The sequence below is a fragment of the Pagrus major genome, chromosome 12, assembly GCF_040436345.1.
Source record: "Pagrus major chromosome 12, Pma_NU_1.0".
NCBI classification, from domain to species: Eukaryota; Metazoa; Chordata; class Actinopteri; order Spariformes; family Sparidae; genus Pagrus; species Pagrus major.
Window position 1 is genome coordinate 16,918,992 of NC_133226.1, and position 18,377 is coordinate 16,937,368.

Sequence of the window (18,377 nt, forward strand, 5' to 3'; positions counted from 1 at the left end):
TTTCTGTCGGACTATTGCCTTCTTACAAAGTGGTATAACGAGACGGGATGAAGTTAGCATGCTAACCAGCTAGTCCCAGGGCTAGCTAGTTAGCATGCTAACTTGAGAAGATATCTCTGCCGTGCAATCTGACATAACATCAACACTGTTGCTTCTTTACATTCTTTGATTATTTAGTTTATAAATGTTATAGAGGTAGATTTTATGGCAGAGCTGTTCTATTGAATTTCATTAGCTTGTACAAGTGAGCCTATAGGGTGGTCATAAAGTATGTATGGCACCAACATACACATAAAACTCAATATTGACCGTAGTTCTATATTTAAAAAAGTCAAATCCTGATGTTTCAACCTGAAGCACTGATACAAAAGTTAAAGAATAAGGCAAAATTGATCAAAATCAAAGTTTAACTTTCAGTGTGTTTCTGGATTACATAATATCCCGTCACTAACTGCCTACAGTGCCTCTCACACTGCTGTTTGATAATCCTCCAGATCGATAACTCAGCTCTGTCACATGTCTGGGTGGAGCACTATTTTCACTCTCAAGTGCTCAAAGTTAATTTCCCTTTAAGCTCTCAAAGAAGCTTTTTCCCGAGGCTTTAAGAATGTGTAAGACAACGCACTAAAATCCTGCAAAAGGTTTTCTGAGGGTCAAACCAAGAAACAAGGGTCAAAGCAAATTGAGTGCCAATGTTTGTTTTATTAAAAAAATAAAATACAAATGATGACCCAACGAGTACACAGCAGACTTCTTACTAAAACCAAAGCATTTTATCTCATTCAGTGTTTAAATGTTTTTCTTCTTCTCTTTTTTATCACTTCACTCATTTTGGCTTGTTTAAAGTTATTAGGAAACAAAATGTAAAAAGAGTCTGGTCTGTTTTTGTAGATGCCTGCTTCGTTCTCAAACTAAGATGTTTCTCATTTTGGCAAAAAAAAAAAAAAAAAATCCACAGCTCAACCATGGCACCTCCATCTGTTTGGTATTATCTAAAAAAAAAGTACAGTTTGTGTAACTGAAACATGTTGTTCCTTCCAGAGTGTTGAGGGGTCAAAGTCTACTAATGTGGTCTAATGTAAGCTGACTGTGTTCCATGTTGAGGTCTTTCATGTGTATATTATATAAAAAAATTCAAATTGATGGTGTAATAACTGAGGATTAAAAGGCAACAGTTGAATATTCATTCGGAAAAAAGAAGGAAGCTGTTGCTCAAACTGTCCAAAACCAAAACACATCGAATTAGTGCAACAAAAACGAGGGATGGGAAAAGTGGCGAACAGACCAAAGTTATGAATTATGAATAATCATCCAACAAAAACAATATATTCAGAACCCTTTTCTTCGGCTCACACAACTTAATAACGTGGTTTATTATCCGCAAGTCAGGAGGTTTAGAAAGTGTTAGTGGTTGAGGAGGCAGGCAGGGGGAAAAAAATGCCAAAAAGAGGAGGAAAAAAAGAAGATATAAACTAGAATGGCTTTTTAACCCAAGCCCCTCAGCTGACACTGAAGCATACATACTCACCACATCATTACAAGTATTTTTTTTATACAAGTTTTCTTAAACAAATACATGTACACAGACCAACCAAAGTAGATTACAGTACAGCGCAGTAACACACATACTCAGTTATATTGCTTGTACTGGTGCCCACAGACAAATGACAGAGAATGTGAGAAAGGGGGGGGGTCGCAGCATATAACAGTAGGTTTATGTTTTTGCATAGCCTAGTCGAGTAAAGTACGATACACTACAGAGATGCGTGATGCAAAGAAAGAGACGACAGGGAGACAATTATCATGAAACGACTGCTTTGGCTTTATGAGACTGGTGGGTCAGAAATGTGTTAAAGATAACCCTGAGAGTGGGAAACCAAACAGACCATCGCCATGACAACCACACACACACACCGGTGAAGACAGTGATGATCCTTGTAGCGTGGAGATGGCAGCGACTTTGGTTCATTCTGAACGGGTGGGTGTGCCCTCCTGTTTCAGAAGGCAGTGCAGCTGAGCAGCTACAACTTCGGCTACAGAAAAAAAACAAAAACTCCTGTCACAACCACAAGTGCAGCTGGTTACATAAGAAAGAATGGAGGGTGGAAGGGGGGTGAAGGGATGTCGCATCACGCACCTCCGAAAACAAAAAAAAGGCAAAGTCAAAGCCTATAACACAAACATACACAGTCATGTACAATCAGCTATAGTTAAATATGAGCTCCACCACGACATTTGAAAAGGACGTCCACATCCAAACACTGACCATGCTCACGTCGCACACGTCTGTTCAGATAGTGGACCTCGGCAACTGTGGCTTTTTAAATGAACAGCACAGAGCAGACGAATCACTCGATAAAACAGATGGATGGATGGATGTTTGTCCACAATATGATGACTGGTATAGCCCTTAATCTCGGTAAACATGTGAAAACCAGGGAGGCATAGTAGTTGTTTGGCAATGGGAAAACTATGGACCTCCAGTTCAGCTACCCTACCCTCATTCCTCCCCCTCCCCTTTTTTATGTTGTCTACATATGTATACAAATGCACCTTAGCAAGAAGATTACAAAGCAATCTCTTGTTGGAGTTTCGTCCTCCAAAACACAAACAGGATTAATTACAACAAAACTATAGAAAATAATGAGATTTTTTTCTTTTTTACTCCTTTTCCTCATGAGTCAGTTCATATCAGAATTGCGACCAGATCCGCCGTGGAACAAAATCAAAAGAAACAGACTGAGCACAAACTCAAAATCTGGTCTTGACAAATTCTGTCAGTGCCACAATAAACTACACACACACAGTATTTTAAATGTAACTTCTCAGAAACAAAACCAATGCGGGTAAAACTCTACAGAACATGTGACGGTTTAAATCTTGTCTCTAATATTTTTTTCACCACATCCTCTTCTCACAAAGCAAGCGGAACAAGCTCGGGTGCCATTTTCCATTGATACAAAAGCGCTCCTCTGCACTGAAGCGATCATGCTTTGAACACAAATATTACCGTTCAAATGAAAACCCAGAACAGATCTAGTCTAATAAGGCAGTAGCACATCTGTTTCTGCGTACAGAGGCGATATTTTATTGTGCAGCTCCATAATAAAAAGACATTTTGCTCTCTAGAGATGCAGCAAGGCAGCTTGAGGTGTGTTGTTCAAAAAATGTCTTCTATTACTTGTGCTAAGGGGTGTGCGGTCATGCTCACAATGCAACAGCTCCTCTGAAAAGGTCAACGTACTGTTAAGTTGGCTTCATATTTAAGCACCTGCTCGACTACGCAACGCAAGGACTGCAAAGCTTTCACTATTGCTGAAGAGCTGGCATGATTAGGCCTATTTAATGAACATGAAACTAAATCTTCTTTCAATTGTGCATTCATTTTGTCTCACTCTATACTGATATGTTTGGTGCACTCGCACTCTTGTATCGTTTTGCTAAGCTTTAGCCACAACAGTATGCAGTGCAGCTAAAATGGTAGACAACAAACAAGAGACACAACCACAACCAGAACACAGCTCTGGGTGGCTGCTAGCTGGGAGGAAAGAGGAAACACTTTGATGGGCCACTCAGCTGCACGGGTCCCGAAGTTACACACATTTACGTGCAGAACCCAGAGTCGTGTGTTTTTTTTTTTAAAGATGGCAGGATTTCCTCAATGTGTCCTTGTTCATGAAAAGAGACACGCCGGTAATTTAAATATATCCAGCAGGCATGAAATGTTAGCATTTACTCGCCACTTTGCTAGCTAGAAAAGTGTATTCTTAAAAGCTATATTTTTTTTAAAAAACACACACAAAACACATTTGGAGTTTAAACAGCTCATTCAGCCTACATATTTAGGACATTGTTATCTTGGACGGATTCATGTAGAACAGAATATTGCACCATGGAGTGTCACATCATGATCATCAGGAGCAGTACTTTGTGAGCATGTGTGAAGCAGAGCGACTGACCTGAGTCTTTACACTGTGCCCATTTTGACGCGCGGTATCAGAGCAGACAAATAATACGTTTTTAAACATGGCTCCAAACTAAAATTCTCAATGAAACATTTACTGACTTTTCAGTTACTGCTCGTCTTGTACAGACCTTTTCAACACATAATTTTGTTTTACACCCTGTTCGACTGCTATGCTTTGAATAAAAACTGTACAAGTACATCGGGCAAGCGACAGAACATGCAGAGAAGCATGCAGTAGATCACAATAGATTCTGCAGCTGTACAAGCACTGACCGGGCTGGAGAGCTGCGCCTGCATCCACCTCAAGTTGCTAATGCACCCGCCCTCCGCTGCCAATGGAAAATACCACTGCAAATCTCTCACGATGCCAAGAGCTACGAGGGGCCGAGACAGCTCCAGCTACCAACACTGCATAACAGCATATCATTGGTCACAGTCGTAACAAAACAGTGACACCCAGGGCATCTAAACTTAAACCTCAGTCCCATTTTTTTACTGCAACATCTGGGTGTGTGGCCACTGTAGCCGACTATCACTTTGACAAACAGATGAGCAAAGCAACTTCTAGAAAATGCTAATGAACTCAAATATAATCACAGAAATTCATGCCTCATGCAAAATACCAGTGCTTTTAAAAGTTAATCCACCTCAGTGCTGAATAATTATTTCAACCAGCACTTTAAAGATATACACACACAAGACTCAACCCTTCCCTACTGCACTACAACATCCACTCACTAGTACACACTCTAGCAGCCCCCGTCAGGAGCTTTGTTGCAATTAATAGTGACACCTGTGGCATTTACCGAAGCGGAGCTGGTTATGACGTGAAAAATAAAGCGAGTACATCCTCCGTTATGAACATCCAAACTATAAAGAGCCAAATGCTGCCACTACTCACTCTGACATTACACGGTAAGTATAACACGCTAACACAGAGCCACCACAAGGCTTTTTGTCGATTGAAAAAGAACTGGTGGCAGAGCCCTCTTGGCGATTACTATGAATTTTATGCAGTCTGAAGCCGAAGAGGGGAGATCATGTGCACACAATCGATAAATCATTAAAAGCTGGTCACTCCTTACCAACAGTTATGGTGATTGGTGACCACAAAATGGATATCAAAGAAGGATAAAAAGGGCTGGTGGTTGGGGTGGGGGGTGTGTGTGACATTTAAAGCCCAAAGACAAAACAACAAACCCCTTCCCGTCTCTCTCCTCTGCTATTTGTGGGCGTATATTCTCCCCCACTCTAGATGCGAGAAGTCCCACACACTTCACACCAGACGCTGGCTGCCATGACCTCAGAGCTGACATCACCGTGCAGCTGTGCCCTAGATTTCACAGCACACACACACAAACTCTCATGCACACACGCAGCTTTCGGGGAAATGAAGTGAAATGTGCGCTCTTGTCGATTCATCCAATATCGTCCTATGTTTTTAAGAGGTTTGTTTTTGCGTCCTCGGCTTAGTCATGGCGGGGGGACGGGAGAAATGTTCTTGACCGTGTTGGTATGCTTCTAGCTGACCATCCCATCAGAGGTAAAATGTCAGACGGAGGGAAATGTTCTGACCAAAGGAGAGTGGCGAGACAGAAACGGAAACATGACAGCAGTTCTCACCAAGAGGGAACCAGTCTGATTTCATTCACAATCAATCGCTGTTTTCTCACCACCAAATGACGTTTGCTCACTTAACGCTAAGAAAAGGCATACCAAGTGGCGCATCACCATGTGTTTGCTGGTTTCCCCGCTCAGGAAAAGCAAAGCAAAAAAAAAAATAAGTCAGGAGTTTCGTCCACACAATGTGTTATTCATCTTTCCTAATCAGGAGCCATTAAGGATTAGTTATCTTCATCATCTTTGCGTCATGCCTGTGTGTTAAGTTCAAAGAATTAAAACATAGACAGTCCTTGTGGTGATGATGATGGAAACAGCTGTCTTGTGTCATCACCCTGTGTGAAGCAGAAAGCCGCACGGCTTGGCTGGTTAGTTAAGCTGCGGATCACACCATGTGGTCCCCAGTGCTGGTGCTGGCTGTCTGGCTGGGCAGCTCAGAGGTGTGCTCCTTCTGTCTGAAGGCTTGCTGCTGGTGCCCGGAGCAGCAGTCCCGACCGGTGACTTTGCACATCCGTTGCTCCTCGTCGCTTTCCTCCTCAAGTCCGGAGCCCTCGTCCACATCCAGCTGGCAAACGCACACCTCGATACCAGAGTCGCCGGTCACATGGCGGCGACGAGTGATGAGCTCCTCATCCTCTTCCTCCTCCTCCGCCACCGCTGCCATCAACGGAGCCTCTACGTTGTCCTCTGCCAGACACTGCGCTTGGATGGGCATCGACACTGTTTCCTGGTCTGATGAGCCTGAGGCCTGACTGTCCACCCTTGGTTGTGCCTCAGCTGGTGGTTGTGGCGCCATGGCGGCATCTGGCTGGCTCACTTGTGAAGGGGGTGCTGGATTGGTCTCAGGAGGGTTTTCAGAGTAAGGAGGAGGTGGTGTCGGCGGGTGACCTACCACCTCTTCATAGTCGGGAAGCTTGCAGTCGTTCCAGAACCCTGAAAGTCAGAAAATACAAACACTTTAGCTGTCAAACCATCATCCTTTAGGTCCTTTATTGATTTGTTTGGGAAGAAGGTTTACAGGACAGATCTGAGAAACCAATCTTTGTCAAGGATTTGACACCTAACAATAACGCAATGTCTATACCTGTCAATAAACACTGAAAATAGCTATAAATCAGGCCCATCTGTTTTCAAACAACAACCGCAAAAAAGACTTTATCTGTCAGGCTCTTCTGTAGTCCACATGGGATAACTAATTATTTTATTTAGCACTGAAGTGTCCCCGATTAAATGTCTTGGAGGATCAACTTTCCCAAATATCAACATCTAATCTAGCCATCCCTATCAGTCCTGACTGGGATACAACATCCGATAGCATTTTTAGAAGGGTGGCACATTATGTTAATGCTGGTTCCAGAGACGATTAAACTGTGACTTGCTGATCAATTTCTGCACACACTGTACATTCCTTTCTTGTCTATTTTACAAAACAGCACTTCACACTCGCATATCAGTCCCAACTAGAACAGAAAACAAGATAGTGTTCTCTCAGAACACAGCAGAACATGAATATTAGACACAAAGTCACAGTTAAAATGAAGATTTGGTTTGGAAGGCATACCTAGGAAAGCTAAAATGTACCCCGTGTATTTGGAAATGGCTTATCAGTACGTTTCCTATGAAATGATGCGGGAAGAGCTGAAAGAGTACGTGTCACCCGGGTCTCTGTGAGAGTACACAGACGGTGACTCACACAGAGACCCGGGTGATATGTACTCTTTTGGCTCAGAGTTGTGTTCACATTCTTGACATTAAATCAAGCATGTTCGCTGTGGGCCTCAGACTCTGACAAGTGTGCACCTTGTCCCACCTTCTGTTTGTGTTATTAGTGGACAAGATATCAAGTTACACTGACATGAGGGTGGCATCTCTGCTGTCTGCTCTCCAGCTGGCAACATCAGACCATGACCTCCAATAAACACTCAGGAAATTTCTAGCTGCGTATGACAAGATCAGGATGAGGATCAGCACCTCTGATTCTAAGGTTATGACTCTCTCGGTTAAAGGTGGCTGTTTCACACAGGAAGAGGGGAGAACGGCTGCTCCAAGGAGAGTTCAGATAACGACAAACATTGTGGGATTCGCTGCTATTATACGGACGTTTTACTATACTTTGGTAGGAAGTTTAAAATTCTGACCCTCGCCTAAGAACATGAGTTTTGAAAAGTGCCCAAAATAATAACATGCCTGTAATATGCCTCTCTAATATGCCTGAGAGGCAGAGGTGTACGGTTCTGCACTGAATCAGGGCAGACCCAGCAGAAAAGCAATCTCCCAGCAGGTCCATGAGCACATGAAGATCACAGAGGAGGTGCAGGAGGAAGTTGCTGTAGAAAATACTATCTGTGGTTCTATGCTTACACCACCACAACCATGTCTGTAACTCCTGATCTGTTTTTAAAATGCAGATATCTGAGAGTGACCTCTGCATCTAATGGAGTGGGCACTAAACAACTGTCAAAGGTTGTGCGAAACACACAGCCTAAACATAAGGCTTCAAGATGACACAGAAAATGGAATTCCAAGAAGAAAATTAAAATAAAGACTATATTCAGCAACTAATTATACAGTAAAACTGTACTCACGGAGATTGAGTGGTGGAGGGGAAATGAAGGAGCTGGAGGCTCCCTGGTAGGCCATGAGGCTGATCTCGCGTTGACGTTGCTCCTGTTGTAGACGCATCTTTACTCTCCGGTGTCGGTAGGCACAGCAGCAGCTAAGCATGATGATCAGGGTCCATACCAACCAGAACCCTATGAGGCAGGACAGACTCACTGTAATCTTAGCATTAACCACAGGTAACTGATAAAACTAACTGAGCAAGGCTTTCCCTCACATTCAACATGGCATAGGCTGTAAGTCCCTGAAGCAATTGGGCTCCAAACATCATAATTAGGGATGGAAAAATAATGGGTTTATTATGGATTTTGAGATTATCAAGGTGAATTTTCATTATCGGGATGATGAGGAATCAAGATAATCGTGAATATCCTACCATGAAAGACTTGAAAAAGATTTTTTTCATTGATTGGTTTTCAATAAAGATAGATGTGTATCCCATCTCTGACTAAATGAAAATATTTGTTTCCTATCAAAATGTAAGGTTAAAACGATTCCAGTATGTTTTAGTACAATATTAGTTTTTATTTTAAAGTTTTAAAAGGTCCAATTTGTAAGATAGTTTACCAATTATTAGAAATCAAGGAGACTGAAAACCAATATTTGGGACCGATATTCATTTGCAGTATGAAATGAAAATCTTTGTTTCAAAATTTAGAACAACCAGTGATGAAGTAAGTAAAATTTACTCAAATACTGTTCTAAAGTACAATTTTTAGGTACTTTACTTGAGTATTTCCTGCTACTTTACACTCCACTACATTTATTTGATAGATTCTTAAACTTGTGACAAGTTACCAACCAGATAGTGCTGTGAGCAGGATGCTGCGTTAGAGACTGTTGCATCAGAGCCAAAGAAGCATATTTTTAAATTAGTTTATTTTATTGGCAATCTGACAGAAAAATCACTGATACTGATAATCGGAAAAATGCTGAATATCGGCCCAAATAATCAGCTAGTACAGATGATTACATGAGTTTTAGATGTACTTTAAAGTACATCTAAAACTCATGTTGTCTCTTGCTTACTGCTATTCCTCGTATCAAGAGCTCACTTTCTGTTTGTTTATAGGCCAACCAAAAAGTTGAATAGTGCACCTTTAAACCGCAGGCTAACGTGGTTTTGCTTTCAGTTTACTTCCTGTTAAAGTGACAGTAATTTGAGGATGACACAAAAGACATTAAACATAAATCTTGAGAGAGTTCACTCTCTAAAACAGAGAGTTACATGGACAGTGGGACAGAGAGCAACACTGTGTGATTTATGTGAACAAACAACTAGAAAAAGAGAGAGAGAGAAAAAACTTACACCACAGCTCGTAGTAGTAGGTGCAGCACTCTGTCTCTCCACAGCAGTAGCCCATCTCACAGCGGTACTGTTCATTGTTCACCCCAAAACAGAACTCCTTCCCCTTAAAACACACACCAGAGGTACACAAAGTGAATGTGTGAGTCAACATTAAATCACGCAAGTTACATAGCAAGCAGTTGACAGACTGACCTATTTCTGGGATCTGTTTGGGCTTTGTCATTTATCACTTCAATGTCAATTATTGCGTTTAAACATTTGCGTGCTAATTTCCCGTCACTGACACCACTGATAAATATTGCAAACAGCACAGCACAATTATTCTTTAGTGCAATAACATTATAAGTGATTTTAAATGAGAGTAATGGAGGATAGACGACAACGTTACTGTTTCACTGCCGAACGATGTCAGTACGGCAATAAATGTGCAGATAAAACGCTAAATTGCCTGAGTATCGTTGTGAGGTTTTGTGTTGTTATGAGCTTATTTTGACGAAATTGAAGATATCGTTTCTATCAGGGAAGCAAACTGGGCGAACTGGTGCTGACTGCCCCGTCCTGCTCCTCAACATCAACAACTGTGGAATAAACACGTCAATTTGCCGGGTACCAGCTAGCTGCGGCTAACGTTAATCTTGATACCCTTGATTCAAACTGTAGTACCGATGTAATAAAACACATCCGTGTCGATTTTTGAGTTATTACTCAAATCTTCCATCAAGTAAACTGTCGAAATATAAATGAAAACTTTGACTAACTGACGTCATCCACAGTATACAGTAGCGAACCGTGCCCAGTTTCCTTTGTGGAGGAGACAAAAAGGATCGGCACGAGGCCTTCACCCACCCCAGGAGCCGCGGCCTCGGCTGGAAGCGGCAGCCGACCACAGGAGCGCTAGCGGCGGCTTACCTGCACCAGACAGGTCCCGGTACAAAGAAGACCTACAATGGATCCCAGTGCTTTCTGCGGCATCTTTCTGGGTTGTCGGCCGTAAACACGACGGGAATCATATAGCAGTCGGTCGAAACGATGACTTGTTGATGTGACTGCAGGTGGCTGTTGCTAGTTAAAGGTTGAGCCTGTCGTTCTCGGACATGTTTTTGTTGTTCCTTGACTCAGAAACGGCACTATTTGTAATCCGAAACGGAGGCGGCCGGTGAACTGTAGAGGGCGCTGTGTATCAGTGTGTGAACAAACATATGACACACACTTCCAGAGGCAAATACTGTAGTTTTTACTCACTACATTGATTCAGTAACTAGTTACCAGTTACTTTGCTGAATGAGCCAATGTAGTGTATTTTTAAATGTATTTATTTTATTGTCAAGCGCATAGAAATGACTAATTCTGGTAATCAGAGAAATGCTGAATACATGTAAATATATGTATGATTTATAATAGTTCAACACCACATCTTTACTTTCTCTATTTCTGCATTGCTTTTCCTCTGTCTTTCTTTCTCTGTGATCTTGCCTGTTTTATAACTTTTATTACTTTTACTTGTAATGACTCATATTAGCTTTTGCCTTTTTACATTTTCTGTTCTGCCTTCTTATTTTAACTCACCTGAGACTATATGCTTCCATCGTTTTGATAATATTATAACAATAAAGTTTATTACAGCACTTATTAAAATCTGAGATTATTTATAGTTTCGTGATTTTTTTTTTCACACATCCATTGAGATAATTTTGTTTTTATAAGTAGCATTAAGGGGCTACAACTATCTTTTAGTGCAATCTTGTGTTATATAATGATTAATTGAATCTTAACTTAAGTGCTTTAAACGGGCAGAAAGAATAATCAATACTAATCAAAAACTCAACAGTAAAAATATGCATCAAATTATAAATCAAAGTTTATTTTCTGTTTTTATGAAGAAGTCATACAAATTCGGTCTCGTGCTACAGACAGCCAGCTGTCGCGTTGTTTATGCTGACGTCACGGGTTCCCTGGCAACAGAACTTGACCGTTGTTCCTCCAGAAGTCATGGCTGGAGAGAAGTTAATCCACTCAGTTTGAGCAGGGCCACAACGCGCACACCTGAGGAAGACATGGTGAGTTATCATGATTCATCGAAGAATTAGAGTATGAGAGTTTTTTAATAATGTTTTATTTGAATGATAGTTGTTGTTTAATGGCGTGTGTGACACTAAAAAACTAATTAGCTACCGCTGGCTAACATTATATGCCAGTGAATGTGGCAGCTAGCTAGTTAGCACAGGTAAACATAATGCATTAGCTTAGTTTTGAGAAAGTTGTCACGGTCGAAAAATGTCAACAATAGGTTTAAACTGAGGCTGATGGTGATGATGTCACTGAAAATAATACATTTCTACATTTAATCAAAATGCGGGCTTTGGTTTGGCAAGTTGTAATAGTTTTCATTCAAGCAATGTTTCATTATCATCAAAACATTATTATCAAAACAGAAGTTAGAGTTTACTATTTATGAAAACAAGGAGACAAAGTGGACAAACCACAAATTATAAAGTTGGGAAATCAAAGAAAAGCCAAATAAAACAAGTGTGTATGAAAGATGGTCACTGAAATGTGCTTTACTTTATGTGTTAAATTTGACAAAAAGACAAATTTAACACATAAAGAAAATCAATTGTTTCTATATTTGATACAATAAACACAAACATTCGCACATACAGGTTACAGAGTGCAGTGACACCATTTTCACAGTGCAAGGTAAATAGCTTACCACTTTCTGGACACAAGCCACTCACTGTACACATGCCTAATCTTGGCCAATCAGAGCTCTTGGCCTGCTACAAGTGTAGGTCACTGCAAGCGGCTAACAGCTAAATCCTCATGCTCTAGATGATTCCTGCTGTGAGATGAGTGTTAAGCTGTGCCAGGTTCCTCTGCCAGCCCCTGACACCATGCTGGCCTCTGTCATCTGGCACTTAACCCGACACTGCTTAGGCCATGATTGTGTAACAACATAGCGAGAAAATACCTGCAGGTTTCCATATGAAATGTCATCTTTGAAGCTGCTGTCTCATCATCTCTAACTGATCCACCTACAGGGCCTGTTGTCCATCCTTCGGAGGCTGAAGCAGTCTCCAGAACAGGAGGTGCGCTTACTGTTGCTTGGCTTGGACAATTCTGGCAAGACCACTCTGCTGAAACAGCTGGCAGCTGAAGATATCAGCCACATCACCCCCACACAAGTACAAATATTTTCCAGCCAAATCATGCTTCAATTCACCCAGAACAAGTATTAAATAAAGCATGGAGCATCTGTGTTGTCTCTCAACAGGGCTTCAATATAAAGAGCGTTCAATCATCTGGCTTCAAGTTGAATGTTTGGGACATTGGAGGTCAGCGCAAGATCCGACCCTACTGGAGGAATTATTTTGAGAATACAGATGTACTGGTATGTCCTCACAATATAGTATTTTATGCATGTTATATCATATTTTTGGTAATATGTATAACTGTGTTATTTGCAGATCTATGTGATTGACAGCTCAGACAGGAAGAGGTTTGAAGAGACGAGTCTGGTGAGATGCAATTTACATTTTCCTGAAAGACATGTAATAATAATATCTGTGATTACTGGTCATATTATTTTATTAGAGAACATTTTGAGGGTTTTAAGTATTATTGTAGGAGTGCAGACTAATCACAAACAGTAGGAATTAAAAAATGTAAGGAATTCATGCCAGGAGTCTATATTATTTCACACGTGTCACTGATACCCTCGTGTGTCTGCTCCTCCAGGAACTGGCTGAGTTACTGGAGGAAGAAAAGCTCGCTGGTGTGCCGCTGTTAATCTTTGCCAACAAGCAGGACCTGATGACAGCCTCCCCGGCGTCTGAGCTGGCAGAAAATCTCAATCTGCACACTATCCGGGATCGCATGTGGCAGGTCCAGGCCTGCTCAGCGGTCACAGCTGAAGGAGTGCAGGTAAATACCCACAGTCTGCAAACACACAGCACAAATACACAGCGAGGGTTGAGACATGGTGGGCTGCCAAGTGAGTGGCATTGATTACTTTTCAATTTCTATTTATTACATTCAGTTTGTAATTTTGATTAAACTTTAAAGCTGCAGCAGCAAGTGATAAGCTAATAAACATACTGACTTCAGACAAAATTTGGTGGGACCACATCAGAACCGACAACATGTAAATATTGCTTTTGTACATGTCACATTAAAACCAACAGGTAAATCAGGAAGTATTTGCCAAGAAGAAGCCAGTACTTCTTCTTGGCAAATACTTCCTGATTTACCTGTGTTCGTGTCAACCAACTAGACAGCGGCAACCCAACTGCTAATTTCGGTTGCACTCAGCTGGCTCTGGATGTTTAATCCTTCCTGCTAAAACTATACATACTATTTATAAGATCGCCCAGATTAGAGGTCCAAAGTTAAGCACGTTATCATCTTTTTGTGTCTCCACCAGATGTATTCACCCTTTCGATTAATGCATGTGTATGTGTCCTGTTTGTGCGGTTGATAAAACTGATATTCTCTGTAAAGGGATTAATTAAGTCCATCACCAGTAACAGAAAGACAGTGTTTTTAAAACTTTATCTCCGCTGACTGTCAACATCATCAAATTGACAGATAACAGTTCACTCTAAATGGGACTTCCTAATCGTATTTGTTAGTTTAAATCAGGAGGCACTGGCAGTGTAGTGTGGGAGTGTATGCAGGTTATGATGCAGCCGCTCTGTTTCTCTCCTCATCAGTAGGCTGCCAAAGAAGGATGTCACATTGCCCTAATAACAGCTGTTAGCTTGCAAACATACTTTTAAATGAAAGCATTTATTGTCATATGCACAGTCAAAAAATACATTTCCTGTACAGTAAATTCTTCCTTTGCCTTGTATTCTGAATGCAATATTAACAAAATGTCTAAAAAATCATAAATACACGAATATAAGAAACTATAAGAACAATAGGATAAACAGATATACAGAATTTTCACAGCAAAACCACATTAGCAAACATAACCCTCACCCTGTGTTTCTTTCTAGGATGGTATGACCTGGGTGTGCAGAAATATAACATTTCGGAAGAAATGATTCAGGAAGCGAAGGATCTGTGAAGAATTGCCGTTGCACTTTAAACTTGACCCACCTGGTCACTTTATGTCCAGGACACAGAGGTGACAGAATGTTTTCTTATGTTTTTTATGAAACCTTTATTTTTGTGTCATTCTGCTCTTACTTGGCAGTTTTAAAACATTTTATAAGTAGAAGTTGCCAATACAGTGATTCTACAATGCGTATCTTGAAATGTATATACTGTATATATTAGGCTATTTTAATCAAACTGTACGCTCTGGTCACAATGTTTCTGTAAAGTGGTACTTTCTGTGTGAGGGTATGTAGAGAGTATTTTGTGTGGTGAATTCATGACTGATAGGTGTCATATGCCTGTGAGTCTCTCCAGTTAAAGCTAGAGGGCGACCTTGCGCTAGTGTTGTCTCTCACAGCCTAATGCCCAATTATTAAACCCCCTGCTTGTCATGAATGATGTGGCATCCTGTGCCATATTTGATTTGTTCATTTCATAATCACCATTTTATTTCTTCAGTCAGTATAGTATGTCAAAAAGATTCAAGGCCATAAGCTAGTCGGTTAATCAGCAGTAATTCATTTAGAGATGCTTCCACATTTTGCTCACTCCCACTGTGACAGAGCTGCTTGTGGCCACACTGTGTTCTGCTCAGGTACGGAAAAAAATCTGTATCATAAAACCTGAACATTTGCACATGCACACGGTGAGCCGACCTCAGTACATCTCTCTTGCATACACAATAAACCATACAGAAACACCTTGGCCATTCAATTACTCAGCTACTCACCTTGTTCACCATGATTTACCACAAGGCAATTGCATTTTCCGTCCATTTTTCTATTTTGTCTTTTGCAGCACATTTGCCACAAACCCCGCTAATCTGAACTGGCCGAGTGCTCCGCTGTGGTCCTATAGGGCATTTACATACAAACCTTTTCCAGGACTAATAGCTCTCCAATACAATTTGCATTTATATAGCCCCCTTCATACCAACATGATTTGGCGCCTTTGCCCATGATAAAAATAAACCTCCTCCTTTGGCCTTGAGTTACTGCTGCTGGTGTTGTGTGTGTTCGTGTGTGTCCCTCTGTGTACCTAAGGTTGGCTGATTTTAATATGTCAGAGCTGCTTGATCCTCCGATCGAGACTGAAACAAGTGCAGAGAGCCTCAAAATGGACCTCATAATGATTCGGCCCTCAGTATGAGCTTTAGTCTTATGTGGTAGCGTGTTTTCTGTGTGTTTGAATATTGTCGATGCAGCAGTGTGGGACACTTGACCAGGGCGTCACCAAGAGTCACAAGGTAAATATTAAGCCACAATAACAGATTTTCTTTGACAAAATGAAAACAGAAAACCTACCGTTATTCAGTTTTAAGCTGCTCAAAATGTATTCGCAAATGCGTGACACATTTTTACAAGGCTCTATGGAGCATACATCAAAAGAGAGAAAAGTAATGAATAAGGAAATGAAAGTCTACCATGTGAGACTGAAAATAAAATGCCCCCTCTCACCCTTCAGAGTGCTTAATCATTAACATCTAATCCATGTGATTATCACCCAACCTGTAAAAAATATACCCAATTACACATACAAGTACTCTGATAAATCTCTCCAATTGAATCTTCCAGTAGCATCACATGGCGAAGGCTGAGAAGTGCCTTTAAATCCCAAATGAATAAAATTGGATTTACCAAACAGGAGAGTGGATTGGAGCAACCAGTCCTCGTTACCTCTGGCTCTATCATCAGCGAGGTGAGAGGCAGTCAGGCCTGCAAAGGGCCATAAATCATGGGACTTTCCCAGCTACTCAGGCCAGCACACCGGCCTCCCACACAGGGGGAAACGAAGGGCAGAGAGTCTGATTGACTCGCAGGGCTGAGAGAGAGAGAGAAAAAAAAGGAGGGTGAGATCCTGTGACTTAATTAAAGTGTTGTGTATCATACACACTGTAAGTACAGCTCAGTCACTTTGTGTTACAGCGGTGGTGTAGGATGCATCAGTGCTGGAACTCAGACAGTGGTTTGACTAAGAAGAAGAAGTTACTGGGGAAAAAACTTTTAATTCAATTACAGCCACTAATCAAAACATTGGTGATTACAAAGGAGTCACATCCAAATATATCATCTTTTTAGCTAAAAAGTTGTAGAATATAACATTCATCCTGTTGCTTTGCACCTCTTATCTGTGCAGGAATGTCTTCTTTTGGTATATTTCCAGACAACGTGAGTCAGCAATGTCATTGGGACCAATTTGAGTGCAACACCATCGAGGGTACGATAGCTAAAGCGCTGTCTCTACATTTACATTGCACTCATTTTGAGCGGTGACTTTGCTTTAAAATAGTTTAAAATATTTGTTAGAAAAGTAATCAAATGCAATAAGTTACATTACTTTGATGAAGTACATTAAACAGCTACATTCGTAATTACATTTTAAACAACTAATAATCTGTGACCTATTTAATTTTGAAAGTAACATCGCAAACATCGTAAGAAAGTATTCCTACGAAGAAAAAGTCATCTACTTTCTGGAGCTTTGCAGCAAAGCTGTGTTGCAGCTCTCCTAAACAACTAAAGTAGACGTGGCCTTTAAAACAATTTTCATCTTTCGGTGAACTTTTCCTTTAAGAAAAAAAATGTAATGCATTTCAAACTGAGTGGGGAGGTCATCTCACTGCCACAAGAGCTATAAACTTTGAGACTGTTGGTGAACCTAAATATTAACATACACTTCATGTGACCTGTCCTATAGTTGACAGAGCACATTTGCCTACTTTCAGCAGTCGGGGTAAAGACCACGATTACAATGATATTGCAACACAGGTGATTCGTTAATATTAGCTATATTGCAAGACAGACATCTACAATACGTTCATATATCTTTGTAACTGAGGAGGTCGACACACCCTTATAATGAAATGGTTCAACAGCAGGAATCAACACAAGGCATTAAAGCTGCTGTAAGTCGTCGTTTCAGCTAACTTCCTGTTGGTTTTGCAGTTAGCAATTCCCTCCCTGCTCTCCACGTCACCACACTTGCATGACTCCTGTCTTTTTTTTTTCGAGGCAGCTCTGTTTGCTTCTTTCTTTTTCTTCAAGCATTTCTCTTCACTTGGCCTGTTTGGTAGTATAAGACGTCACCAGGAGCGCTGGAGAAGGATTCTGCTCTCTGCACGTTTCTTTTCTCTTTTACTGCAGGAGCAGGAGGAAGAGAGACTTGTTCTACCGACCAAACACGCTATAACCTTTATATTAAAGCTATTTAACACTTATATTAATAAAGATATATACTGTAAGTGCATCAGATCGTAACATTTTTAACAGGAGCATGGATTAAAATGTAAAAAGTGGCAAAAAAAAAAAGGAAGAAAGTGCCAGAGAACAAAACAGTTTCAGAATAAACTAGAATGGCACTCAGTAGAGCGCATACCCCCACCAAGGCCCAACAGACCCCAAAAATTCCTGGATCCGTCCCTTTTATCCGGATCCACACCAAATGTTAATGGGGTCTATTCTGGGCCAAGAGCCGTCCTCCGTCCAAGTTTCGTGGAAATCCGTTCAATAGTTTTTGTGTAATCCTGCTCACAAACCAACCAACTAAAGAAATTATAATTTTTTGCCATTTCAAATGATTAATCAACAATATACCTTATAGATTAAATGTTAAGGAAAATAATCTGGAGACTATGATGTATGATGATATTGTTAAGAGTGTAATGTAATCCTAACTGTAATGTTAAGGCGCATAAAATAGTGGACAAGCTGCAGCTGAATCACTCAGATGCATCTTATCCATAACAGCTTGTCCTCTGCTAGG

The 18,377-nt window shown here is 40.8% G+C and overlaps 2 protein-coding genes across 2 annotated transcripts; one reads left to right on the top strand and one right to left on the bottom strand.

The window, feature by feature from the left end:
• Positions 1 to 682: 682 nt before the first annotated feature.
• On the bottom strand, positions 683 to 10,635 carry wbp1 (WW domain binding protein 1). Its single transcript, XM_073477736.1, has 4 exons — positions 10,425 to 10,635; positions 9,516 to 9,618; positions 8,173 to 8,340; positions 683 to 6,520 (listed from the first exon to the last, which is right to left on the bottom strand). The coding sequence occupies exons 1-4, from the start codon at positions 10,485 to 10,487 to the stop codon at positions 5,973 to 5,975; spliced, it is 882 nt and encodes a 293-aa protein (XP_073333837.1). The 5' UTR covers positions 10,488 to 10,635; the 3' UTR covers positions 683 to 5,972.
• A 1,622-nt stretch (positions 10,636 to 12,257) lies between these two features.
• On the top strand, positions 12,258 to 14,690 carry LOC141006269 (ADP-ribosylation factor-like protein 3). Its single transcript, XM_073478421.1, has 7 exons — positions 12,258 to 12,300; positions 12,396 to 12,460; positions 12,554 to 12,697; positions 12,787 to 12,903; positions 12,980 to 13,030; positions 13,251 to 13,436; positions 14,513 to 14,690. The coding sequence occupies exons 1-7, from the start codon at positions 12,258 to 12,260 to the stop codon at positions 14,558 to 14,560; spliced, it is 654 nt and encodes a 217-aa protein (XP_073334522.1). The 3' UTR covers positions 14,561 to 14,690.
• The last annotated feature ends 3,687 nt before the right edge of the window (positions 14,691 to 18,377 follow it).

Bases quoted from the DNA above. Each gene is read 5' to 3' on its own strand.
- wbp1 (XM_073477736.1), bottom strand. From the start codon at position 10,487: ATGCCGCAGAAAGCACTGGGATCCATTGTAGGTCTTCTTTGTACCGGG. The intron at 9,619-10,424 runs GTAAGCCGCCGC...GTGTGTTTTAAG, and splicing joins CCGGGACCTGTCTGGTGCAG to GGGAAGGAGTTCTGTTTTGG. The intron at 8,341-9,515 runs GTAAGTTTTTTC...CCTGCCTCATAG, and splicing joins CTACTACTACGAGCTGTGGT to GGTTCTGGTTGGTATGGACC.
- LOC141006269 (XM_073478421.1), top strand. From the start codon at position 12,258: ATGCCTAATCTTGGCCAATCAGAGCTCTTGGCCTGCTACAAGT. The intron at 12,904-12,979 runs GTATGTCCTCAC...TGTTATTTGCAG, and splicing joins TTGAGAATACAGATGTACTG to ATCTATGTGATTGACAGCTC. The intron at 13,031-13,250 runs GTGAGATGCAAT...CTGCTCCTCCAG, and splicing joins GGTTTGAAGAGACGAGTCTG to GAACTGGCTGAGTTACTGGA.